Source organism: Quercus robur, chromosome 3 (genome assembly GCF_932294415.1).
Source record: "Quercus robur chromosome 3, dhQueRobu3.1, whole genome shotgun sequence".
NCBI lineage: Eukaryota > Viridiplantae > Streptophyta > Magnoliopsida > Fagales > Fagaceae > Quercus > Quercus robur.
Genome location: NC_065536.1, coordinates 3798790 through 3826323, shown reverse-complemented (window position 1 = coordinate 3826323; position 27534 = coordinate 3798790). Strand labels below are relative to the sequence as shown.

The following is a 27534-nucleotide window of genomic DNA, read 5'->3' as shown; positions in this document are numbered from 1 at the left end:
TTCTCCTGGCACAACAAAACCCTTAATGTATGGATGTACGTGAGACCAATTCTCAACCTTCTCTTCTTATCCGTACATGTATTGGTGATGTTTTTGATTTTCAGAGGCAGGGGAACATCATCATTCCCTTTAAATTTTTTTTTTTTTTTTTTTTGTAATTAAAGTATTTTAGTAAAATTAAGAAATTAAAAAAAAAAAAAAACCAAAACGACGTCGTTTTGGTTTAATTAATGGCAGCACTTAACTGAAAAGTAACGGATGACTGAATTGACAAAATTTGAAACTTAAAGGACTGAAATGACAAAACTGAAACTTGGAGGACTGAAACGACAAAAGCTGAAACTTAGAGGGTCAGTTTTGCATTTTATCCTAAATATTAAGTAAATATAGGAATGAAAGATTAACATCATATGGAATATTGATGCTTGTCCTAGCACTAGGAATGGCTAGCCATTCTAGCGGTGAAAAAAGAAAAGCAAAACCACTTGAACAAAAAAAATAAAAATGTGTGGGCTTGATTTGGCTTGCGATTATTCCCACGGGCCACTCATCCACAATAAGGAGAATCATCCAAGTTCAACATCAAAAGATATCAATTCATGTTGCGATTTAATTAGTAATGGGTTTTCGGCGGAAGCCAAGAATGTCAAGATTGGCGGTGGACAAGACCAGTGACGGCGGGACCACGAAGTCCGGCAAGCTACATCCTCTCTCTCCTCTCAACTGCACTCTGTCAATGTTGAACCTAGCCTAGCTTTTCTCTCGGTGTTTGGCAAGTTGCACGTGCATGTCACGTGATCAACGTTAGTCAGTTTATTTATTTTTTTTGAATCAACGTTAGTCAGTTTAAACAAAAAGTGAACAATTGTATTAATTTGGCTTTTAAGTAAAGTTTAAGGAGTATATTGGCCAAAATAAAAGTTCAGGGGTCTCTTGACCACTACTCCAAAGTTTAGGGGGTCTTTTGTCATTTTTCCCTATATTTTTTTTAAGAAAATAGCACTAATTAATTTAAAAAGTTCAGACATACAATAAAATGTGACAATATTTTCACAATACTATTTGTTTCTAGTTGTGTTCAATCTTAGTCTAATAAAAGATCTGATACCTCAACTGTTTTGAAATTTTTGTGATAATTTATTGTGTCCTAATTTAGTTGTAATTTTCATTTTGTAAATTTCCTTGTATGGACACGTATCCCACTATACCTTTTACTTTTATTTATTGTTTTACTTTTTTTTTTTTTTCCACCTTTATTTATTCTCCCATCCTTATCTTCTTTCTCTGCTTCTCATCTTCTTTCTGCTTCTCATTATCTCTAATAGAGCTAGCTTTACGTTCCTTGCCATAGGGCATTCTACTTACAGAAAGTAAGATTTCATAAAGCTCTGATAACTCGCTTTCCAGGTTTCCATTTTCTTTGTTCTGCAACTTTCTTTGTAACTTTTCCACAAAAAAGCTAGTTACTAAGTTTCCAATGGCTTCCACTAGCTCCGAAACACCTTCTTTATCATTGTCATCATCTTCTTCTTCAATTCCTGGTTCAAACTACGATGTTTTTCTCAGTTTTCGGGGTGAGGACACCCGCCATAGCTTTACAGACCACTTATACGAGGCATTTAGATTGAGAGGAATTGAAGCCTTTAGAGACAGCGAAAAACTCCAACTAGGACAAGAGATTGCTTCTGAGCTCATACAAGCAATAGAAAAATCCTACTATGCAATCGTTGTTTTCTCAGAAAAATATGCCGATTCAAGGTGGTGCTTGGATGAACTTGCTGAAATTGTTGAATGCAAAAAAAAGAAGGGACTTAAAGTGGTGCCCGTCTTTTACCACGTAGATCCCTCCGACGTACGGAAGCAGACTGGGCCATTTGAAAAAGCCTTTGACGAACATCAGAAAAATGACAAAATCGATAGAGAGAAGATCCAGAAATGGAAGGATGCTATGAGAGATGTGGGGAATTTATCCGGCGAGCATTTGCTGCCACATCAAAGGTAAGATCGTGGTTTTTTTTTTTTTTTAATAATAGCTAATTTTAATGTGAATGTTTTGGTGACAATAACTAAATGACCAATTGTTATATAATTCTAAAACTCTCATATATTGTACCAAATATATTGTAATTTTGCAAGGAATAATATTTTTAGGCAGGCCTAAGACACAATTTATGTTATTTGTAGTTAACAGTAACTTATTAAGGGCGACAATTGAAACAATTAAAAATTTAAAACAGTTAATGATTCGATGTACAATTCAAATAAACAAAGAGAAAGATTCCATTGTTACATCTATTCGTCCCAATTTCAGTTTTAACAAACTAAACTTAATGCTATATATACTAAATTTATATTGTGGATATATCCTGCACTGGTAGATTCAGATTCACAGCTTATTATTCTCTCTTTTTTGTAGGTCTGAGGCAAAATGTATCAAAGTCATTGTGAAAGAGATATTAAATAAATTGAGTAATACATTCTCAGCAGACACTGTTGGACTAGTAGGAATAAAAACCCGAGTTGAGAAATTGAAGTCACACTTAGCTATGGAGTCAAATGATGTTCGCATTATAGGAATTTGGGGGACAGGAGGAATGGGTAAGACAACTCTTGCTAGAGTTGTTTATGGTATGATTTCCAATAAATTTGAAGCTTGTAGTTTTATTGCTAATATTAGGGAAGAATCTAAAAAATGTGGTTTACATAAGATACAACAAATACTTTTGAGGGAACTTTTGAATGATAGAGATTTGAAGGTACACAATGATCATAATGGAGTTCTCATGATAAAAAGTAGGTTACGTAACAAAAAGATCCTTCTTGTTCTTGATGATGTAACTGAATTAGACCAATTGAAGAAGTTAGCTGGGGAGAATTGTTGGTTTGGTTCAGGTAGTAGAGTTATGATAACAACAAGAGATAAGCATTTGTTGGTGTCGCATGAAGTAAAAGAAATATATGAGGCTGAAGTCTTGAATCATGAGGAAGCTCTTCAACTTTTTAGTTTGAAAGCTTTGAAAATGGACCATCCACCTGCAGATTATGGAAACCTATCTCAAGCTTTTGTAAATTATTCTAAGGGTCTTCCTTTGGCCCTTGAAGTTTTGGGTTCTTTCTTGTTCGGAAAAAACATTGATGAATGGAAAAATGGATTGGATAGGCTCAATGAATTTCCTGAAAGAAGAATTCTCGATGTGCTTCAAATAAGTTTTGATGGATTACGATCAACAGAAAAGGAAATTTTCTTAAATATTGCATGTTTTTTTAATCACATGTATCCAGATTTTGTCATAAAAAGACTAGACTATCTTGGGCATTATCCTAAAATTGGATTAAAGGTTCTCATTGATAAATCTCTAGTTAAATTGCATAATAATCAATTGTGGATGCATGATTTACTACAAGAAATGGGGCGAGATATAGTTCATCAACAGTGCCCTAAAGACCCCGGGAAACGTAGTAGATTGTGGTTGTTTGAAGATATTGACAATGTGTTGACAAAAAATACGGTAATGGGTTATTGAAAGAAACTAAGCATATATCTTATTTTATTATTCAACATAATATTTTTTTTTTTTTTTTTTTTATAAAGAATGATATGGAGTTTAAATTATATTAGTCTAGTAATAATATAATACATTTTATACTAATCCCTCTTATTCTTATTAATAGGGAACAGAGGTAATTCAAGGCATAGTACTAAAGTTGCATGAACCAAAAAATGTATATTGGAATCCTGAAGCCTTTTCAAAGATGCAAGATCTAAAATTGCTTGAAATTTGTGGTGTTCAACTTATGCATGGTCTCAGACATCTTCCTAATAGTTTAAAAATTCTTGATTGGAGAGGGTACCCTTCAAAATCGTTGACATCAAGTTTCCAATCAAAGGTAATTTAGGTACCCTTATACTACTTTTTTTATAATAAGCTTGTTTGTAGAAGCTAATTATTTTACTCTTTTTTCTTTTTCTTTTTCTTTTTTGGCTTTTAACAGAGTTTTGAGAATTTGAAATTCATTGAGCTAAGTGAATCTCAAAAACTTATTGAAGCCCCAGACATCATTAAAGTCCCAAATCTTGAGAGTTTGGTTCTTGAAGGTTGTATAAATTTACCTAAGATTCACCCATCAATTGGAATTCATAAAAAGCTTACCATTCTTAATTTACAAGGATGCAAGAATCTCACAAGTCTTCCAAGCAAGTTTGAAATGGAGTGTCTTACAGACCTTAATCTTCATGGTTGCTCAAAAATAACAAGAATTCCAGAATTTGGGAGAAACATGAAACGTGTACAAAGTCTTCTATTGAGTGCTACTGCAATTACAGCACTACCTAAGTCAATTGAGCATTTGACTGACCTTGTTAGTTTGAATCTAAGTGAGAGCAAAAATCTTGTGTGTTTACCTCATACAATTTTTAATTTTAAGTTTATTAGATTCATCATTCTTGCGAGATGCTCAAAACTAGATAGATTGCCAGAGAACCTAGGGAATGCCGAAAGTCTACAACGGTTGGATTTGAGAGGAACTGCTATAAGACAGGTCCCCTCTTCCATTGGTCTCTTAAAAAAACTTAAATGGCTATCTATCTGTGGATGTAAGGGGTTATCATCATCTAATAAATTGTGGTATGAGGTCCTCCCGTTTTATTCAATGCCAACAAGTCCTCATCCCATGGACTTGCTATTCTCTTCTCTATCTCTATCACCTGCATCTTGTTTGATCGAATTGAATTTAAGTGGCTGCAATCTCAAGGCAATCTCCAATGATATTGGTTCCTTATTCTCTTTATATGGGTTGGAACTAAGTGGAAATGATTTTGTTTGCCTTCCGGAAAGCGTCATTCGACTTTCGAAATTGAAACGGATGAGGTTGAATAATTGCACAAGTCTTCGATCATTGCCAAAGCTTCCATTGAATATTGCCGAAGTTGAGGCAGAAGGTTGTATCTCACTGGAAATGTTAGCAGATCCATTAAAACAAAGTGATTCATTGGAGCCATCTCTCTATCTTCATAATTGCTTTAAATTGGCTGACAATCAAAGCTGCATAGACTGGTTTATCTCAGGGATAAAAAAGTCCCTCAAGCTCTCTCCCTCTCTCCCTCTCTCATTCCTAGAAAAGAAATATGACATTGTTATTCCCGGAAGTGAAATTCCTGAGTGGTTCAGCCACCAAAGAGTGGGGAATGAAGTGAAAATAAAACTACCTTCTCATTTGTATAAGAAGGTGGGAATTGCTATTTGCGCTGCGTTTAGTACGCATTATGTTGTTCCAGATCTAATCTACTCTCTTCCCTGTTCATTGACAGTCAAAGGAAAAACACTGCTTGCTAGTAGCTGTTCCTTAATTGATAAGGTTTTATCAGATCACCTTTGGCTAGGCTATGTGACTCCTCAATTCTTAGACGAGAACTTTAATAAATTATTGTCGGAAGGTGATGCGAATGGATTCAGTCAGATTGGAATTGAATTTGAAACCTATGACTCAATCTGGGAGGTAAAAAAATGCGGGTTGCGTGTGATTTACAAGAAAGACATAGAAGATCTTGACCAAACAATGGTCCAGTGTAGCAACAGCAGCATCACTCCTTATGGGGACTTGGATGTTTTCCATCATAATTTCAACAATTCAGCAATGGTAGTGGAATGTCACAAAGTCAAGCGCAGTCATGATGATTGTGACGGGGCTGGAGCCAGTGGAGAAGGAAGCTCTAATGAGATACCAAACCCAAAAAGGATTAAAAGGCACACAGAAACCCATGGTAACTCTGATTGTGAGGAGTCAAGTGAGTACAAGGACTGTGATGAAGAGTTAAGCGACTGTGATGCTTAATCAACGTTTCAGTAAGTCACTATCTTTCCTCTGTTGGTTTCTGCATTTTCTTTTTCTTTTAGTGTACAGTTTTTAATGGATTGCCCACCACATGTTTGACTAGAGTTGTCAATGAGACTCCTAGCTATTTGACAACAAAGAATGGCAAGAAAATGCTTCTGTTGGTGTTTTAAAAGCAGAAGAAATAATGTGATTAAAGTGAGTAAACATCAAAACTAGAAGTTTTTGCTGCCAAATCTCATCTTAAAAGTCATCTTTTTCCTTTGCATTTTCTTAGCTAGACTTTTTCTTTACTTTTCTTTTCTTTTTCCCTATTCTATTTTTTCCTCCCCAGACATTTAGGAGCTTAACAGAATATATATAATGTCAAGTTCGAATGGAAAGGGTGCTATAGCCTATCACATGCATTGCCTCCTTCATCTATAATATAATTACCTCATTGATCTATGATATTAATACTTTAAAACTCATTTTATAATTGCTCTTTACTTATGGAAGTATTTGACATATGATTATTGTTCTTTGGCTCTTGATGTTCTTGAAATTTTCCAGGCCCATTTCAAATCATGACCAAGGCCAACCACCCATGCCCATTTCACATGTTCATATTTATAGTAATCAGACCCATGCAGGCAAGCAAGTATTTAACAAGATTGAAAATGGGATAAGGTAGTATGCTTAGATTTGTAAACCCTACTTTACTTGTTATTTTCGTTTTGATGCATTACGCCTACAATTATATACCTTTATAGTAAATTGATAATATACCTTTATAGACATCCAAGTATGTACATATGGTTCCAATTTTTTTGCATGTCAACAAAGGGGTGTCTTATGAAATTGTTTAGGCTCTGTTAATGTTGTGGCAGATGTGCTAGTCAAAGATACTTTTAGCCCAGATGGATGTGCAGGGTAACTAACAATTCAAAAAACAAACAAAAGCCTAAACAGCCAAGATAAGCAAATCTAGACCTTTAGAGAGGGTTCAACTGCAACCAATCCTATTGAAGGAGAGCTGCAAGGATAGGGGATGGAAATAGTGGGGATCCAATTTCTTTTTTTAAAATAGAGAATGTGCATGTTCATAGCTGCTTGTGAGCAGTCAAGTGAGTGATTAGTGACCTGAGATTTTTTCATTGGAAGGAATTTTGCGATGTGACCCAAAAGGTTAATCAACTTTTTTCTCTCTATCACCAGTAAGTCACCATCCTTCTTAATTTGAGTTTTGTTGATTGATGCATCATCACTTTTTGGGTTAATTTTAACTGCAAAATAGTTTCTTGCTAGCTGTACCTTAGTTAATTATTGGGACTTATTCAAACTCCCATCTGGCTTGTTTCCTTAATCAAAAAACTTGAAGCAATACTCCTAGCTAATTTAATATGCATATAAAAAACATATTCTTATGAAATAAACAATGATTAGGGTCATCTTGGTTTAGTGATTGTGTTACTTGTTTGTGTTGGTTGCCCCCTCGATGTTGGATTATTGGACTATTTCATGAGGTGAAACTGTCACATGGCTAAGAGACAAAAAGATAAGTGCAGTCTTTTGTATGCTTTTTACTCTCTCGTCATTGTTATAAAAAATTTCAAGGTGCAAAAACAATATATGCATGCCACTACAAACATTACAATCAAAATTAATTTTATCTCGATACATATTATATATGTGAAGTCATGCATAGATCGCAATCAGAATGATTAGTCTAGCTAGGGGTAGCATCTAGCTGCCTCCCTAGTTGAAAGTCCTCTAGAGTTGTGTACGAACCTTCAATCAAAGATAATGCCTTCTTTTTTTCTTTTTCTTTTTTTTTCTTTTTTTTTTCTTTTTTTTTTTTTCTTTCTGTCTAAGAGAATAGCTGAGTTTTTTGTTCTAGTTGTTGTTCCTTTTATTTTTGTTTTGCTCTAAAAAATCTTATTATTTTAAAGTATGACAACAATTATATAACTTTTCCCCACCCCACTTGCTATATAGCTAAGATAGTCAGGATTCCAATTCTAAAATGTACAAACTTTAAAATCAAATGTAGTTATAAAATTTAAAATCTTCAGCAATGAGGAACTTGATAATAACTTTTATGAGGAATTAATTTGGATATTTAAAATTTCTGTAAAGAACAAATCATTAAAACAAGTTCTTGATACATCCAAATATCAACATTACTGACAATTGATCGCTTCAGAATAATTAAGTCTTCCTAGAGGTTGTGTTTAGCTTCCTCCCTTGTTGATGGTTTTTTAGGGTTGCTAACTAACCTGAAACCAAAGCAGATGCTCTTTTTTTGATTAAGAGAATAACTGCTTTTTCTATTCTTTTCTTTTTATTTTTTGCTTTTGCTTTTCTCTGAATTTTTTATTATTTAAAAGTAGGACAACAATCATAAAGTTACTAAAATGATTTTTATTAGCAAGTTTGAGGACATTGTTATTGCAATTCTCATAATGCAACAAACTTTAGAATCAAATCATGGTTAGTGATTGTTCAAAATTTTCAACCATGAGGAGCTTGATCATAACTTACCTTAATGGGGAATTAATTTTGATATGCAAAATTTATTCAATGACCAAATCATTACCATGTTCTCAATATATCCAAATATTGTCATGTTGTTGACAATTAATCAGCAGTAATATTCTTGGTGAACTGCTTAAACTATCAGCATTGGGAACCTAAGCTTGTAACTATATGTTAATAGATTTTCCATCACCAACTAATTGAGATGCTCTCACAGGAGACAATCTTCAAAGTTAAAAGCATTTAGTCCAATTTTATGTGTCACTAAAACAATGTTTTGAATGACTGCATATTACTCAATTGTTAGATCTGTCTTGTCAGATCTGTGATTTACCATAAGAGAAGTGTGTTTGGATCTATTATTAAATGGCCTTAGCCATCTGATGCCTTTATTTTACAATGTTGGGAAACTATCAAAGACTTCATCTTCGCATGTAATGCTTGTGAAGAAGAATTGGTGAGACCTTTATAATATATGAATTTCATTTTTAAAGTGTCATATCTTTCTTCCTTTGATTTCTTCTTTAGATAATTCTTTCGTTCATTCTTTCTTCTCCTTCCTCTTTTAACTCCAGAGATTTAGGAGTTTAATAGGTGCCCTGTGACTTATTTTCTCTATTGTGCTTTCTTACATATATAATTTAGTAGACAGGTATGACCACATGTAAGTGCCCCGTTACTTTTTAATAGTAATAGTTTAAAATTCTTTTCATACGTAGTACTGCTCTTTAATTGTTTAAGCTTTTACCAAATGAATTTTTCGCTATTTCCTCTTGATGTTCTTGAAGTTTTCTAACTTTAATACCTTTAACTCTGAATGAAATTATTGACTGAAATTTGTACTTTCCCATTTCAGATCGTGACCAGGGCAAAACTGTTCATGCTCATTTCACAGGATAAAACAAAGCAGAAGACTTATCTCCATGGGTAACTTAGCTTGGCTACCCTATCAAAGTGACTCAACTAGAATTAGAATCAAAGGATAACAGAAGTTAAACCTGAGCGTACGACAAACTTAGCCATAAATTACTAACCTAATTCTCTGGTGCATATTCAATTCGGCAAGCAACTGTGCAGAAAAGGTTGAAAAATACTTAAGGTATCCTGCTTTGATTGGTAAGCCCTGCTCTAGATGTATCTTTGTTTTTGGCTTGGTTTTGTCTTTTTAGTCTGATGTTTGTATTTTGTAGTGGAAAGATCCTGCAGTTTTATTTTGATGTGTTTTGTCCAGAATTTAAGTTTAGTCATGTATGTGGGTGTCAATGTTTTTCAATAGTACAAAAAATATATTTTTCTAGGTTATAAAAACCATACTTTGGCTTGAAAACAGGACCTGAATAGAGAGCTGTACTCACCAGAAGTGGCTGCTCAAATTTTAGCTATCTCTATCTCAAGCTGTGGAGTTACTGATAAGCTGCTATGGCCTTATACAACACAACATAGTGAGTGAAACCAAGTGTCTTATGCAATGAGGAAGACAACTTGGATCATTTATTCCTGAAGCACAGTCTTGCTTGGGCTGTATAACCTCAACACAGTGATGTTTGAGGGTGCAAAAAAGTGTACTTATCAGCTAATGCTCAGTAAAGCTTTGTTTTGTAGGTATGCACAAGCCTATGATGCACAACATGTTGATTAGAGTAACTACTGGAGAGTACCAAGGCGAGTGTGTCCAGTTGTGGAGGGATGGCAAGTGTTGCTGACAGTTGAGGGGCACTGGCAGAGCAGATGCAAATGGTGTTGTTTTGCCTATGAAGCTAAATCATGGGCTGGCAGATAATTTTTCAGGCTGTTCCAGTAATGCCGTATGCAAACGAGTGGAAGCTTACTGTTTGAGAAGCATATTTTCCAGGTTTGTTTTGGTTAGTGGAAGATTGGAGAACCTGTGGAAAAGAAGAAGGTTCCTTGGCAACTTGCTATGTTGATTGAAGAACAAACCATTTTAAAATTCCCGTTACTTGAGACAAACACTTTTGTTTCTGGGTAGGATTTTTTTTTATTGGTATTTCTGACTAGGATTTTTATTACTGGTTTGGGGGATTGGTCGGCTAAAGAGGCCATAATGGTTACCATTTGCTCGTGAGTCGTGATAGTATTTAACTAATCTTAAACTACATTTCCTTTTAATCCTTGCCTCCCTGTCCCTTTCTCAGCCCACTTTCATTGCTTACTAGGCAGGCATTAGCTCTCCTAAACTTGCTTTATTTTGGAAGATTAACTTTTGAAAAATCACAGAACAGGAAAGCAAGAGCTGATGAAGTCAGTGCAAGAGCTTGCTTCTCAAGCAGCTTCTCGAGCCAAGGCTGAAGCTGCAAAAAGCATCACACCACCAAAGTCGGCTTATCAATTTGAGGCTTCTTGGCAGGGACTCTCTGATGACCGTGCTCTACAGGCTCGTTTATTGAAGGTAAGCAATAGTGGTTTTTATGTGATTTAGTACTAGAGAGATTCATGTTTCTCTTATCACATTTAAATACACTAATAGCAATATAGATTGCTAAGCATGAAAGATTGATATGTATTTATGGGCATAGTCCCTTTCTATGGAAATAATTGTTGCTTGATGTACACAATGCCTGATAGACCTAAACTTCCTCTTTGGATGGTCCCCAATAAGTAAACTAATTAATTGATTGTTAGCATCTGCTGACCTGATCTTTTAATTCTAGGGACTATTCCAAGAGGTTTTCACTTTCATATGTAGTAAAACAACAGGGAAATTATCCTGGCCTGTTTGTCCTAGTTACAATACTCATGCTTTCTTTTATGCTATTTTTCCTGTTTCAGTTATTTCGATGATGTTGCCACTAATAGTTGTTACTTTTGCTTTATTAGGCTGTATCTCCAACTGCATTGCCACAGATATTCAAAAATGCATTGTCTGCTTCCCTACTAGTTGACATTATTAAATGTGTCGCCACCTTTTTCACGTAAGTACATATCTATGAATGTCTTTTTCCAGATTGTGTAATTTCTTGTTTGTGCTCTGTATAGTGCTTGATGCCCTTGTGCTTTATACTTTTGGCAGTGAAGAAATGGATCTGGCTATCAGATACATAGAAAATTTAACTAATGTCTCAAGATTTGACTTGCTCATCATGTGCCTTTCATCTACAGATAGAGATGGTAATATACACAGGCAAGCTTTCACAGTTTTTACTAAATTTACTGTGATTATGTGTCATTTATTTTATGTTTTTAGCATATCAAGTTTTATCCTACAGTGCTTTTTAGCTTTCATGTTATTTGAGTGCAAGTTGTCTTGTATAAAGGCATTGCAAGTTGTTAAGATTTACATGTTATTTGGATGCAAATTTATAAAGGCATCTTGAGCCTCACTTCAAACTGTTGGAGTCACAATGGGGACGTGGGTTTGGTTGAGTGATTTTCATTGTGTTAGCCTGCATGGTTGGACCGCCCCCAATGTACGGTAGAAACAGCAGGTACAAGAAACGAGTTGGTATATCTGAAATTATGTCGGTTCCAGGCTTCCAGCTAAGGGGCAAAGTCTATATTAATGCATACAAATTATGCCATAGTCTAGGACTAAAAAAAGGTAAAATCTTGCAGGATATATCTTAGACCATGGATGGGTAATAATAAGTCACTGCCTTTCTGATCATTAACCTTTAGGATACAAATTCCTCGAAAGCTTGAGCTCCTTTTTTTGCCCTGCATGCGAATAAGGAGAGAAGGGGGAAAGGGGGGGTGGTCTTCTAAATTTGTCCAGTAAAAAAAAATGATTCTGACCTTATTGAGAAGGCAGGAGTTAGCATCCACTGGGTATATTAGGAAATCTCAAAATCTATTCATCTAGGGTGTTGATCTTTGTTGAACTATGAATGCATAAATGTACTCGTATTCTGGATCTGATTAGATATTTAGATGTGTATGTGTTCTATGTGGAAATATAAATAGAATGGACACATATGGTGAGAAGTTTCTATGGTTAAGAATCTCTGAGATTTTCATCGACAAGTGAGTCTGTGCAGCTAAAGTTTCTGAGGATTTAAAGGCTATTGTGCTTAATAGGATAATCAAATACACATTGTTGTTGGTTCTCTACAAAATTATACTCCTTGTTGCAAAAGAGAGAAACTAAAGTAAATTTCTGATCTGCATTCTGGTGTTTAAATTTTCCTTGGATTAAGTTTAGTTCTTTTGTTAATACTGAATCATTTTCTGAATAGATCTCCACAAGATTTGGGATGAAGTATTTTGTACCGAGGCAACGCCAATTGAGTATGCAGAGATGCTTGATAAACTTCGTTCAAGATACTGCCTCAACCAGTGACAGGCGTGTTCTAAAAGAGATCTTAGGGATGGTCTTTGTGCTATCACATTTTCATTTTTTGTCCTCAGCCATCGTAATCCTAAATCACTTAACTTAAATGTTGAAATGCTCCACCACTATTTGGTCTACTTTGTGGACCTTCATAAAAACAATCCATGAAGGTCTGAAATATGTTCTTTTTCATCTGGTTTGTTTACATGATCCCTTCAGGTCACGGCTATGATCCTTTGTTCCGAGTTTGTGCATTTGTACATAGGTAATTGATTTTGATGATATATTAAGCCTTGATATTACAATCTCCATTATCTTATCCATTATTACAAGAATTATCATTGGGATCCAAATTTTGAGAATATTGACTTTAAAGACATATTCAATCAATCAATATAGTAGGAAATTCTGTCATGGTACACTTTTTGAAAAGAAAATTGAAACACCCTCTAGTGCCACATTAAAGATCAGAGAAAAAGGCTATAATTATGAAAAAAAAATGAAAATGACATCCTAAAATAATTTTTTAATAATCTATGAACGGTGACCTTAATTATATTATCAATTGAAAAGTAGATGTTAACAAAACTTAAATATAAAATATTAATTGGTTTCCCCCAAAAAAAAAAATATTAACTAGTAATTTTGTACTTCAAAAAATATGATAAATGGTTTCAATTAAAAAAAAAATTATAATGTAGAAAATTAAATAAATATTATTTGAATGATATTCAACAAAAAAAATAAATACATATTTTCCCCTCAAACTGTATGCAGCCAATCTTGGTGAAAAGTTTCAAATAAAGTTGGTAAAAACACTGACCTTAAAAGAATATAATCATGCACAAATTTATAATTTTACATAAATACAAATTTGCAATCTCTTTTCAAGATAAAAAAAATTTATTGGTAAACAGGGAGAAATGTGGTTTCTTTCAAATCATCATTAATTACTTTCTTTTTACTCTCTTTTCAAATACATCAATTTACCTTCAAATCGTCATTAATTACTACTCTCATGGTATCTTTCAAATCACCATTAATTACTTTTTTTTTACTACATCTACACATCAGCCTACTTTGCATCTTCAAACCGGTTTTTTTTTTTTTTTTTTTTTTTTGGGTTCAACATTGTCTCTACAGTATCTGATTATGTATTATCATCTACTGGGATGATTTCATAATAATTCTATGGAAGTTTGGTCATGTACAATGTGTTTTTCATCTTTATTTATATTGGAGACCTCACTTGTGGTGGTAATAGTGGTGGTGGTGATGGAGAAAGAGTTCAAGATTAATCAAGTGGTGGGCATGGCCATAGTGCGAGCATAGGAGCTATTTTGGAGGACATGGAGCTTAGAGGAGAAGGAAGCTAGCGCCATTGAAGTGTCAAAAGGGTTTTCTTTGTTTTTCTTATTAGGGTTTAGGTTTTGGACTTGTCTACAAGAAGAGAAGCTACGTATACATATAGGGAGGGAAGAAAAGATCTTATATTGTCAAGGATTTTTTTTCTTTGTGATTAGGTAAGTATTATTTTTTTTAATAGAGTTATTTTCATTTTAAAAGAAGAATCATAAAATATAGACGAAATTTATTAAGAAGAAATCCTAATCTAACTTGAGAAAGAAGGAAAGATAAAAAGATAAATTTTATTAAATAGAAACGCTAAACCAAATATAATGAACTAAGACTCACAATTCCTCGAGTAGTTTTATTAAAAGAAAAGACATATTGTTGACTTAATAAAAGAAAGAAAAGATGTTGTAGTTATTCTAGTATATATCTACACCTTATTACCACCACACCTTATTACCACCGCACACCCTTGGTGCGATGGGCACTCCACAAGTATAAGTGCTTGTGGGGTGTGGGGGGTAAAGGTCGAGGTTAAAGTCTCCATGAGAGAGCTTTTACACACATATACACTTAGATTATGTTAGAGTAGAATTTCTATCTTGTAAAAAAAAAAAAAAAATCTACACCTTATTGATTGATTTATTGCTGAATGATGAATGGTATTTATATCAACGGTGGAATTGGTTGTTTTTTTTTTTTTTTTTTGGTGAAAAGAAGACTTCATTAAAACAAACTAACCATGAACAGGGCAACGCCTGTTGAAAAACAGCCCAGATTTATCTTGCTCAACAATGACAGAAACGTCCACAGGCGGACTTTCAAAGGATCTAAAATCTAAAGCTTGGTCAGCCCCTACTCTAGCAAGAGCATCCGCACAACGATTCGATTGCCGGAACACATGACTGACTTGAATCTGCTGGAAGTTGTTAATAAGCATTCTGCAGTCATCCAAGAGAGGAGAAATCACTTCATTAACATAGCCATTTCTGCAGAAAATATCCACTATGGATTTGACATCCATTTCGACTATAAGAGCAGGAATGTTCAAATTGCTGCACAACAATAACCCATCCCTTAAACCCCATAGCTCATCCACAAAGCTGTTAGTGATCCCTATGTGCCTTGAAAACCCAGTGACCCAATTCCCATGGCTATCTCGCACTACACCACCACAACCAACAAGACAAGGACTACCAGCAGCGCACCCATCAGAATTTAGCTTCATCCAGCCCTCTGGAGGCTTCTCCCAACGACACGCAACAACTACTCTAGGCACAGAACACCTCGGAGAGCTAACACAATACATGAATTCAGTTACATGATTCTCAATTTCAGTCAAAAGATTTGGATTCTGAGCTTTACCCATAAAGACCACCTGGTTCCTACTTTTCCATAACATCCAAATGGCAAAGGAGAATAACATGCTCCACTGGGATTTATCGTGCATGGTCCTACTGCCCAAACTCCCATTCGAAGCAAACCATTCTTGAGGCTCACTCCTCCAAAAGTCTTGGTTCATATTCCTAACTCCCAGCTGCAACCAAAGCGCCCTAGCCCGGGGACAATCACGAAGAGCATGTAACACCGTTTCCTTTTCTTCTCGGCAAATTGGGCATAAATCATCCGTCCCAACTCCCTTCCTAACCAGGCAGCCCTTCACCCCAATACTATCATGGACACATCTCCAAATAAACGTTTTAATCCTAGGAAGCGTATTAATTTTCCAGATCCACCCCATCGGCAAGGGGGGAATTTTGTTTGAATCTACAGCTAGCATGTACGCACTTTTGACATCAAATCCGCCTCTAGCACTGCCTGCCCAAACTAATCTATCAGCCCCTCTATTCGTGAACGGCACCGGCGTGGCTAGAATCAAATCTTTAACATCTGTAGGCAGCACAAAAGGAATACAACTCCAATCCCAACCCATATCAGTCAACACATCCTTCACCATTAATTGATCAGCTTCACAAGGCAAAGGCCCCTAAATCAAGTGACGAATGGGCCCCCCTTTGATCCAACTCCCAAACCAAAAATTCTGAGTACTGTCCCTGCCTACCAGCCACATACTACCTTTATTGAAGACCTCCCTACCTCTTTTCATAGCAGACCAGACCTGAGAACACGGAAGCCGATCCGCATTTATAGCATTAGCTCTCCTCCCAGAGCAATATTTCTACTTTAAAACCTTGGCCCAGAGGGAATCCTTCTCAGAGTGAAATCTCCAGTTCAATTTGGCCAGGAGAGCAGTGTTTCTTCATTTAGCCGTTTGAAGGCCCAAACCTCCTTCCTCCTTCGTCTTAGTCACTTTTTGCCACCCAACCCAGTGCATCTTCCTCTGATTTTTCGTAGTACCCCACAGAAAATTACAGTTGACCCGATCTATACCATCCAACACTCTACCCGGAAGAGAAGCACACTGCATTACATAGGAGGGAATAGCTGCTGAGGAAGCTTGGATGAGAACCGCACGCCCCGCCAGAGAGAGCAAATTTGCTTTCCAACCCGCTAACTTCTGTTTCACTCTATCAAGAATGAAGTTGTACTCACAAGAAGACCTACCCGGCTGCCTAATGGGAATACCCAAGTATTTTCCTAAGCATGGCGTGGAGGAAAAACCAAGGATATCACAAAAGGCTTCCCTATCATCCATATCAACATTGGGAGAGAAGAACACCCTCGACTTAGATTCACTAACTGTTTGCCCTGACATCTTGCAAAACTCATCCAGCACATCTCTAATGGCACAGCAATTAATATTATCTGCTTTGGCAAATAAAACCAAATCATCCACGAACATCAAATGGGAAACTGAAGGCCCACTTTGGGAGACCTTAATCAGCTTCCAAAGATTCGCACTACATTTTTCCTCAATAAGTTGACCAAGGAAATCAATACACAGGATGAAGAGGTAGGGAGAAAGGGGGTCCCCTTGCCTTATCCCTCTTGACGGGAGAATCGGATCCAGAGCTTCCCCATTAAAAACAATTGACGTGGAGACCGTCGTTACACAACTCATAATAGTTTCAATCAGATCAGTAGGCAAATTGATCCTAATAAGCATATCTCGGATGAAACTCCACTCCAATTTATCATACGCCTTCTCAAGATCAATCTTCAAAGCCATGTAACCCACTTTCCCCTTCTTTTTGCTAAGGGAATGGATAACCTCTTGCGCTATAATAGCATTATCAATACCCTTTCTACCCGGCACGAAGGCTAATTGACAAGGAGAGATAAGCTTGTCCAAATACGGTCTCAATCTAGCGACAATAATCTTCGACACTATTTTATACACTGTATTACACAAGCTGATAGGTCTATAATTACTGAGTGTCTCCGGACCTTGGATATTCGGAATAAGAGCGATAAGAGTTGTGTTGAGGTACTCCGGGACTCTCCTCTCAGCAAAAACTTTTTTAACTTCAGAAATAACTGAGCTGCCCACAGTGAGCCAGAACCTTTGGAAAAACCCAGCATGCAGCCCATCCGGGCCGGGAGCCTTAAAAGCTTTCAGAGACCATAAAGCAGCTTTTATTTCCTCCTCTGACACCTCCCTACTAATACTACATTTTTCCTCCTCTGGCAGCCTTGCCTGCCAGGGAGTAATTCGAGGATGAAGAAAAGAATCACAGCAGAAAGAAGTAATATATATATCCTTATACTCATTCATCACAAAATCTTTGACCTCCTCCTCCTTATATAACCACTCACCCACTGTGTTTTTGATAGCCAAAATCTTGTTCCTCTTCCTTCTCACCAAGGTAGACACATGATAGAAAGCCGTATTCCTATCCCCTTGAATTATCCAATTAACTCTCGATTTTAATGCCTATAACTCCTCTTCCTGGTTCAACACAGCATCAAGATCCTTTAGAAGTTCATTTTCAAGGTTAAGGAGAAAAGCTGAAGGATTAACTAACATAGCTCTCTGAATACCATTTAATCTTGCCATAATAGTCTTTTTCCTAAAGAAGATATTACCGAAATGCTCCTTATTCCACCTGATAGCCTTATTAGTGAAAAGCTCAATAGCCTGAGCTAGTCCCGAGCTATGACTCCAGGCCTGAGTAACAACGAAAGGAAAGTTGGAATTAGACAACCAACATGTTTGAAACTTAAATAATTTCCTCCTATTCTCCTGACTTCTTGGCTGCAATTCCAACAAAATAGGACAATGATCGGAATGGCACCTAGTGAGATGGGCCACACGGGCCTCTGGGTACATCAGACACCATTGGGGATTGACAAAGAATCTGTCTATCCTCTCATGAATAAGAGCTTGAATATCCCTCCTATTAGTCCAGGTAAACCAAGGACCCGAAAAACCTAAATCAATCATACTACAAGCATCTAGACATTCCTTGAACTGGAGAGTTCTATTAACACTCACCCCCCTTCCTCCAAATTTATCACTCTCTGACAGAGGTTCATTAAAGTCGCCCGCCATTACCCATGGCAAATCATGAAGGTCAGCCATAATTTTAAGATTACCCCATAACACCTGCCTTTCAGCACACTTAAGGCTAGCATAGATTGCAGATAATAGCCAGTTAAGATTAGAAGAGAGTACCTTAACAGCCACATGAATTTCTTGTTCAGTAATTACTAATTGGTTGATCTCCACTCTATCTCCATTCCACAGCAGTCATAACCCACCCGCATAACCCATGGTATCGGTGTGGATAGCTCCATCAAACGGCAGATCATCCGTAATCGCCTTCGCCCTATCTCCACCAACACGAGTCTCCATCACTATTAAAATAGCTGGATCATGGATGCGAACTAATTCTCTACCATGACTTCTAAACGCGGCTTTCCGCGCACCTCTACAATTCCAAGCAATAATATTCATGGGAAAATTTTTATTTTTCAGGGACACAAATCAACATGAGGTTGCGGCTTTACCTCCACCCTCAAAGTCCATTCCAGCCGCTTCAAGGCTACCCTCTGCATCGCATAAATTTTCGGTATGGCTGACCACACCAGGTGCCGAACCTCTTTCAGCCTCCACAGTTCCAATAGCCACTCCTCCCATAGTAAAATCATACCCATCCACATAAGGATCAAAACACTTACGATGATTCTCGGAAAGATCATCATCCATGCTCTCCGCTTCCTGTTGGCGACCCAGCCCCAAATCCGAATCAGACCTACCCAATCTCTGATGATCTCTATCTCCAATCGCACCAGCACCGTTTCTTCTGCCATGTTTGCCCATAACATCCCCTTCATTGCTGGTTGTTTCATAAGTCACAAATTAATTATTCCAATACAATTCAATTTCCTTCTGCGCCAATAACCAAATCTTTTGGATAATATATATATATATATATATATAGTTTATCATTGGTATACATTTAATCTTATATTTTTATTTTCTCAAACAAAAAAAAAATCATATATTTCTAAAATGGGATGTTTTAAACCTTAGACTTTCTTAAATATACATAAACAAACTCGACCCTCACACATGAGATGTACATTTATAAAAATATGTGGTTTTAAGGTATCTCATTTAAAAGTATGAGGTTTTAAGTTTTATGTGTCCCAATGAAAAAACTATGGATTTTTTTATTATTATACTAAATTAACTTTTAGTTCACCATTAGGAGCTGTTCTTGAATATGAGAGGATAAAATCCCCCACCCTTCTTGTGCTAAAATATCAAATTAGCAACAAAGAATAAAGATAAAAAGAATACAAGAGGACTTCTTGTTTATGTCAGAAAGTATAATTCGCTTTCATTTATCAATATATATATTTGGTATTCACTTTGATATAATTGAAAACCAAATCAAGACATTTTGATTTCATATAAAATAATGGGAAAACCAATGCCTTTTACTTATTTGTACCAGATTGAAATATTCTTAATTTTCTATCTCTCATCTTGTAATCTCGAAAAGAGCATGTCTCAAATTGTTTTGAAACTACAAAGATTCTTTTCGAGTGTTACTTTTTTGAGACCATAAGCACACCCAAAAATAATAAACAAATAAATAAATAAATAAAAATTATTTTCTATCATGATTATTCAGCACAATTTACTGAAATATTGGGGGAAGCAAATATGGATTCATTTTCTCACATTGGGTATTCTACCTTATTGTTTTATATATAAATATTGAATGACAAAATAGTTTGGTTTTGGGGACTTGAGAGGATGTATACATGCTTAGCTCCTACATATAGGGGTGAACTTTTCCTCAAACAGACTAACATCTATAATATCAAGAGAAGAGCTTTTGAGATCAACAAATTCAAGAGCTTTGCTTTTGATATCATATAAATACCATTTTTTTGCAGTGTGTGAATATACTAGTATTTTCCCTATCTTGAGGCATGATACACATTTTGGATATGAGTCATAAACACCATATTGTTGGAAATCCTCAAAAAAGACTCTAAATCGAAATTCCCATTGATGATTCTCCAGCATGATATATATATATATATATATATATATATCTCTAAATCCAAATAATATTCCTCATTGTGTTGGACGAAGTCAACTAAACACAACCTCCCTTCATCATGTTCTGCCAAATACAAAATCTTCGAAAGGTCGTGCGTGTCAACTTGTGGAGGTAGACTGATTTCTTGGAATGTTTCTTCACTGACATTAAATGCTGCAATGTGATGATAATCTAACCAGTATAGATTGCCATTAATACAGAATGTTTCGTTATTAGAAAAATGGTAGGACGTTGGGATGTCGATAAAGATAATCCTCCACGATGAATTTGAATGACCCACGGTTATTATTGCAGCCATGAATTCAGAATAGATTCTCAAAACATTGTATTGCTTTGTTAGAGGAAAATATCCAAATCCAAATACTATAATAGACCTCCTTTGCGAATCTGAAAAAGTACAATCATTATATAGTACTGGGAGACTAACAAACTCTCCTGTGGTGGGATTAAATACATCAAAACCTTGGCCATCGCTCAAGCAGATCAAACCATCCAAGGAATATACATGGCCTATTCTCCGGAACTGTGGATAGATGTTAGATGTATATAAGTCTTTTTCCAATAAAGTCTTAAAGCCACCTCCTACTTGTAAAGAACGTATTTCAAAGGAAATCTTGCAGTCACGAGAATTACGATGGGTGTGCAAGCAGATGATCCCATGAGATGTTTCCCTTAAGCGCTTTAAGTGTAAAGCTCCAAATTCACTGATTAACACAGACCATGCTTTGCACACGCACTTCAATCTGAACACACAATCCAGTGGAAGCAGTGAGAGTATATGGAGGATGATTTCATATGGGAGAGAATCATATTTTTTTCTTCTTTGGCTCGGCTAGCTGAAACTCAGTAATATACTAATGTGTAATAGTCGTATACATATATAAAAAATTTAGGACTCCCACGTAGTTTACAATCTAAAAACAAGGAACTGCCCATAACGTGAGCTACAATGACTTAACTACCCAATTTATTAGGACTCTTAACAACTAAAAAGTAAAAACAATCTCTAACGTTAAGATAATAACAACAATAGCAAATAACAAACTCTAACGTTAATAAAACAATACTCGTAGTAAATAAACTAATGAACCCAGTATGGTCACCTGAAGAACAACCCCAGCCCATCGCAGATCTTCTTCTTTCTTCATTGCAGACACGGATCTTCTTCTTCGCCTCTGGTCCTTCTAGCTTGTAGCTTCCTTTTGTTTTCGTTTTTGACTTTTCGTTACTCTTTTTTTTTTTTGGATGAAAATCAAGAAGATTTTATTGAAGCAGAAACTATACAAACTACACTAAATATCCAATTAAACATGCTCATCTATAACTACGTCAGAGAACACTTGAGGGGTAGAGCCCAAAACAAAAGAACCAGCCAGCATGTTTGATAAAGACCAGGTTGCTAAGTAGTGGGCCGCATTATTTGCTTCTCTTGGAACCTAGTTAAAATTTATATTTTGTGAGAGATGCGCTAGCCTAATTGTATCATCTCTGTTTTGCTTCTGAATAGCCTCCGCACAAACTTTGGCATCACTATGAACACTTTCCACAATAACAGAGTAAGCGTCCAACTTCAAGGCTTGTTGAGTTGCCCAATTGATGGCTTCAGCTTTGGCTTGAAGTGGGATAATGATTTCCACCCTTTTGGTCGTAGGAAAAACCAATGTCCCTCCCCACTCTCTCGCCACAATAGCCACATAAGACTTGTTTTGATTGACTGCAGCATCACAATTTATCTTGATGACTCTTTGCTCTGGTCTAGTCCATCTTGCATTTCTCATTGCGTGCTCCCTCGTAATGACTAGGTTTCTAGAGAATAAATCATACATTATCCTATTGCATTATAAATATAGTATATACGAATATAGTTATATTCTATTACATAGCATGAGTATGACTATACCTTTTAACTCTTTTTCTTCTCATCTAATTTTCAATAAATTTGTTATTATCTCTCACATTCTCTTGTAAAAAAAGTTTTTTTTTCTCTTGATTTTTTATTTTATTTTATTTCTTGCGTAAATACTTTAAATTGATATCATTGTGTTTTTTTATAACTCTATTTGGGTTAATACGTTTTGGTATTGTATTTTTTAGTTCCCCAACACAAGTATTATTGTCAAAGTTTGTAGCACAATAAACAAATGCAAATTTTGTTAGTGTATATAATGTATGATTTATTCTCTAAAATGTACTGGAGATAATTTGTTCTCCCTAAAGATTGACCTATCTAAAATTATTTTTCATCTCTCTATCTCTACAAATATATCATTCTATTATTTTAAGATTTTTTTTTTTTTGGAAAAAATTTAGGTGTGTTTGTTTGATATTATTCTTTTTTCAAGTGATCTATATTCTTCAAACTTTTGTAGAGTGTGTTATGTTTTTTTTCCCCTACAACTAAAACTTTTTTATGTTTTAAATTAATTATTTAAATTTCTCATTCTTTTAAAGAGATTATCATAATAATCAAACTTCACCACAAATTTACAATTGATATTACTCAAATAAATGATAGATACATTCAATTGCATAGTCATGTAAATTGTATTTTAATATAAACTCAAATTCTCATTTTCAAAATATCTAAGAATTAATTCAAACCAAAACGATAAGAGGAAGAGAAAGTACATGTGATAAGGAACTCAAAAAACACACCACAAGAGAGAGAATGTGAGAGAAATAGCAAAATTATATAAAAGAATATGAGTAGAAGAATATTCAAAAATATATATATATAGTTGTAAAAATTAAATTATCCAAGTCATGCTACATAATAAAATAACATTATATCATTATATAATGTCATAGGATAACATCTAATAATCAAAGAAAATAAAATTAAAAAGATAACAAATTAAAATACAACCAAATCGTATCAATCCAAAATAGAGTTAAACATAAAAATTCATCAACCTAAATTAGAGGTGCAATAAAGAACTAAAAATCCACCAAAAGAATATATATATATATATATATAGAGAGAGAGAGAGAGAGAGAGAGAGAGAGAGAGAGAGAGAGAGAGAGAGAGAGGCAGAGAAGCCTGAAGTTGCTTAGGCAAAGGCAGTGAGGATTGTAGTCCTCATTGCAAAGCAGGAAGGTTATAAGCAGGTAATTAATGCAGGAGAATCGAAACATTGCATGGATGCGTTGACAAAACTAAACCATGAACCTGGATGGGAGATTGCACCAAATATTGAGGATATCAAAGAGCTAAAATCAGAGTTTGAACTTTGTACTTTTAGTGGACAAGAAGAGCTGCAAACAGCGCAGCTCATGAGCTTGCAAAGTGGTCAATTTTGCCAAACACTGCTGGTATTTTATCTATATCTAGCCTGCCTTTGAGGTTGTCAAATGCCTTATGAAAAGATGTAGCCTTGTGAATTTGGTTACTGTTCTGAAATGTTTCTATTCCAAAAAAAAAAAAAAAAAATTTAAACTAAGCCCCTCATGAATAATTTTCTACTCAAAGCAGAAGGGGCTTTCTTTGAGCTAGCAAAGTAGCTAGCCAACTTAATCGTCAGCCTTTTTAATCAGGTATCTATATCAGTGCTTCCTTGCATTTTTGCCAAACATTATAGCATTCTTCTCCAACCAAAGATAATAGACAGAGGCATTCCAAGCTAAACAACTGAGAATAACTCTGAAATTTTCACCCTTTACACAAATACGTCTAATAATCCAGTCCAACACCCCACCCTAAACCATTGATAAAAAGCATCAGTCAGGCAATCACCTGAAATCTCCCTCCACACTTGACTAGCGAAGCAGCACCTGCACTCAAAAAAGAGGTGACTCCTATCCTCAATCTTGCTTATGCTTATGCGAGAATGGATGAGGAAGTCTCCAGTCCAACCCCAAGATAACAATCTATCCTAAGTAGCAAGCCTGTTTCTGATTGCTGATTAGCAAATAAAAGAAAACTTATGAACTTCTCTTTTGAACCACTCTGCTTTCCACCATACAGCCTAAGGCTTCTTTACTCTTATCATCTCCCAAGTATCCTTCCATGACCCATGAATAAATACCATTATTGAAAGGAATACACAGGTCGTCAGCTTCAACCAGATTAAGAATGAGCCAGCAATTCTGTATTTTAATGAGAGCATTATATTTTGCGAGGAGCAGCTTCCATGAGCCACTCTATATTAACTCTGAAACTTCTAATACCACTGGCTAAATCATATAACGCCCTCGGCCCAAACTTCTCAAACATGGGCCCTAATGGATGCCATAGAAATATAGAGTCACCTGATCCTAATTTGAAATGAATCTTACGCCCTTCCACCACTCTCAATTGAAGGATTTGCCTCCAATTCCAGGAACAGGACTGAGGGATGGGAACAACCCATACAATCCTCTCATTGATCAAAACTTATTAACCCAAACTAACAAAAGTGAACCGCTCTTAACAAACAGATATCAGAAACGCCTCAAGACAGCAGCCTTATTCCAATTATCTAAGTTCACCACATCCAAGCCACCCTCAGTTTTAGGAAACATATAGATTTCCAAGCCACTTAACTCCACTAACTTTAGAATCCTTTCCAGTCCTACCAAGGGCTTTGAGCTTTTGTTCAATTCCTTTAATTACTGACCAGCTTCGCCTTCCTATTTCTTTTTCTTCTTTTGCTGTAGGGCTCCTTCTCCAAAGTCCAACTTCTCATCTTGATCTTACAAACTATATACCATTTTAAAAAAGGTGTGTGTGTGTGTGCATGTCTAGACCATTTTGAAAACTTGAGTGTCACCCCAAAGAAGCTTGATGTTAGTAATGAGAGTTGAACACTTCAACTAAAGGGTTTTTTGGTGAGAAATTATGTGTTTGAAACAATTCCATGGAATTATCTCAGATGTATATTTGCCAAGAGTGAGAGTGAGGTAACAAAGACAAGTCTTCCACAATTGTACAAAAACATACCATATTGAACTCAACTCAAAGTGCCATGATTTCATATTTGATTTCATAACAAGAATCAAGCCACTCTACATAGAGTATTCAAATTCAAACAATTTTAAGCAATGTCATCTACTAAGAACTTATAAGCATTACAAGAATTTTGATTATACTCATTCCAATAAAGCAACAACATCTAAATAAAACTCCAGTAGAGTTCAAACACATCATTCTAAAATCCCAAACTTTTATTCAAACAATTCAAAGGGACCTCCCTTTCATGAGGTGTGGTTGTCAATAGATTGTACTAGCCATGTAGTTAAATGTGTCCGATGTTTATATTCCAAGCCAACCATCAAAGAGTTACCTTAGAGATAAAAATTGCACAACCATTTTCACAACTTACCACCTAGCTAGTTGTGATTGAGGCAATGTCACTTTTGTATGAACCCTCTGATAACATCATTTTTAAATTGCAACAATTATGTCATGAAGAGGGTTACAAAAAGACATTATTTTGAGTCACAGTTCAAACTAAGAACTAAATCAATCCACATATAAATTTTAAGCTCAAACAATTCCAAGCCATATGTCATTCAATAAGTACTAATAAGCATCACAAGAACCTAGATCATAACCATTCCAACAATGCAACATCATCTAAATAAACTCCATTAAACAAAAGATTCTAAAATTCAACAATTCAAATTAATGACCTCCGCTTTATAAGGCATGGTCTCATCAAAAGATTAGACTACACATAACACATGCATCTAAGTAAGTTCCACGTTTATATTCCAAACTAAGTTATTAGCCAACCATCAAAACCCCCCAAAATAAAACATATAGAGTAACACACAAAAAACTGCACAACTTTTTTCATCACCCCATAGAATGGCACACTAATCAAAGTGACAGTAGACCCATATGAGAATAATGAAAAAAGCTTGGAACTTTTTAGTGTCTCTAACATGTTGTTTCTTCCTCTATGGGCTACCTGCTTTAAACCCATCATCATGAAATGCTCGAAGCCATTCCACAGCCTTTTCAACATTGCGTTGTACTACATCTGTCCCCTCTATGTATTCATCCATAAGTACTAATGTTTCCTTCATCATTTCTCTGACTTTAACACATTCTAGCCCAAATTCTTCCTGCTCTTCTACTACAGCTTCCATGGCTCTCAGCTCTTCTTCTTCCTCCTCAGTAAGCTCTCTGCCTTTTGGTTTTGAAAGTTCTTTTTTTGAGTCATCTTGGTTTTCCAGTGGCTTTTCATTGTTGTTGCTTTTGAAGAAGTTGAAAAAGAAGGAGCGAGAGATGGTGGTGGGCATGGGTTTGATGAGAGAGTAGTGGGTAGTACGGACATGGAGCTTGGAGAAGATGGAAGCTTTGGTGAGAGAGAGAGCCATTCTTGAGGACCAAGCTATCAATTTTTGCGTGCCCGTGTCAAATGGTTTTCTTTGATTTATTTATGTACAGTTTTATTTAATTTTTTATTATTATTTTTTTAAGTTAAGCTTACATGCATCAATTTTTATAACCTGTATTTTTTTTTTTAACCTCAATTTTTTCTTCTAAAAAATCCTTAATTTTTTTTTTCTTTCATTCTTTAGACTTCAAAGTATATAAGGACTTTAGTCTCTACCAACGAACAAAAAATAACTAACAATAAGTCATAATAAATTGGTGTCAATAGTCAGTAAGTTTTAAATTCATTAACCTTTATAAAATCTCTATAATAAAAAAAACAAAATAAAATAAACCTTTCTAAAATCTCATTCATTTATTTTGAAAAAAAAAATTTTTTTTTTTAAAAAAAAAATATATATATATAAAGAAGTATTATTTTGGCATTTAGCTAAATTTTTATGGTACCTTCCTATAAAATACCAAAGATAAATAATGTGGTGAATTGAAATTGGGATTTCCTAATTGCTATCACATCCTAGACTTAGAGAGCCCACGACTTGCGTGTCCTATACTCCTATGAGGTTAAACCTAAAAGTTAAAAACTTTAAGTTGCTTCTTCTTCTTCTTTTTTTATTTTTTGTTTGTATTTTTTATTATTCAATAACATCAAGGGAGGGGGTTTGAATATTGGACTTTTTCATTAGATCACCATGAGCTGCTAATTGAGTTACAAGACTCTTGACATGAATTACATTATTCTA

At 35.4% G+C, this 27534-nt stretch overlaps 4 protein-coding genes across 11 annotated transcripts in view; 3 read left to right on the top strand and 1 right to left on the bottom strand.

Moving 5' to 3' along the window:
- The window catches only part of LOC126716746 (uncharacterized), a 33787-nt gene extending 20961 nt beyond the window's left edge, over positions 1 to 12826 (top strand). The window contains exons 3-7 of the mRNA XM_050417717.1: positions 9952 to 10201; positions 10585 to 10756; positions 11185 to 11279; positions 11378 to 11475; positions 12540 to 12826. Of these exons, the coding sequence (XP_050273674.1) occupies positions 10101 to 10201; positions 10585 to 10756; positions 11185 to 11279; positions 11378 to 11475; positions 12540 to 12643 (570 nt within the window). The 5' untranslated portion in view covers positions 9952 to 10100 and the 3' untranslated portion in view covers positions 12644 to 12826. The remainder of the gene's footprint in view (positions 1 to 9951; positions 10202 to 10584; positions 10757 to 11184; positions 11280 to 11377; positions 11476 to 12539) is intronic.
- The window catches only part of LOC126716744 (uncharacterized), a 47473-nt gene extending 34486 nt beyond the window's left edge, over positions 1 to 12987 (top strand). Inside the window, exon 13 of the transcript XR_007652254.1 lies at positions 12737 to 12987. The gene's annotated coding sequence lies outside the window, so the exon portion shown is untranslated. The remainder of the gene's footprint in view (positions 1 to 12736) is intronic.
- On the top strand, positions 1266 to 10274 carry LOC126716743 (disease resistance protein RUN1-like). 8 transcript variants are annotated; one of them, XR_007652248.1, is made up of 9 exons: positions 1267 to 1998; positions 2417 to 3509; positions 3673 to 3888; positions 3994 to 5843; positions 6385 to 6501; positions 6702 to 7028; positions 9206 to 9465; positions 9680 to 9791; positions 9939 to 10155. XR_007652248.1 is itself a non-coding variant. In XM_050417712.1 (5 exons), exons 1-4 carry the CDS (start codon positions 1478 to 1480, stop codon positions 5830 to 5832), a joined length of 3669 nt encoding a protein of 1222 aa, XP_050273669.1. In that variant the 5' UTR covers positions 1266 to 1477; the 3' UTR covers positions 5833 to 5843; positions 5936 to 6292. The 8 variants fall into 8 exon arrangements, 2 of the variants coding, with proteins under 2 accessions (XP_050273669.1, XP_050273670.1); XR_007652249.1 differs by having other exon boundaries at positions 6681 to 7028; XR_007652250.1 differs by lacking the exon at positions 6702 to 7028.
- Positions 12988 to 17822: 4835 nt separating the features above from the next.
- Positions 17823 to 18470, bottom strand: LOC126716553 (uncharacterized). Its single transcript, XM_050417362.1, has one exon. The coding sequence runs from the start codon at positions 18468 to 18470 to the stop codon at positions 17823 to 17825; it is 648 nt and encodes a 215-aa protein (XP_050273319.1).
- Positions 18471 to 27534: the final 9064 nt, after the last annotated feature.

Coding starts and splice junctions, on each gene's coding strand:
- LOC126716553 (XM_050417362.1), bottom strand. CDS start 18,470: ATGGCTGACCTTCATGATTTGCCATGGGTAATGGCGGGCGACTTTAAT.
- LOC126716743 (XM_050417712.1), top strand. CDS start 1,478: ATGGCTTCCACTAGCTCCGAAACACCTTCTTTATCATTGTCATCATCT. Junction 1,999..2,416: donor CATTTGCTGCCACATCAAAG/GTAAGATCGTGG, acceptor TCTTTTTTGTAG/GTCTGAGGCAAAATGTATCA. Junction 3,510..3,672: donor ATGTGTTGACAAAAAATACG/GTAATGGGTTAT, acceptor TCTTATTAATAG/GGAACAGAGGTAATTCAAGG.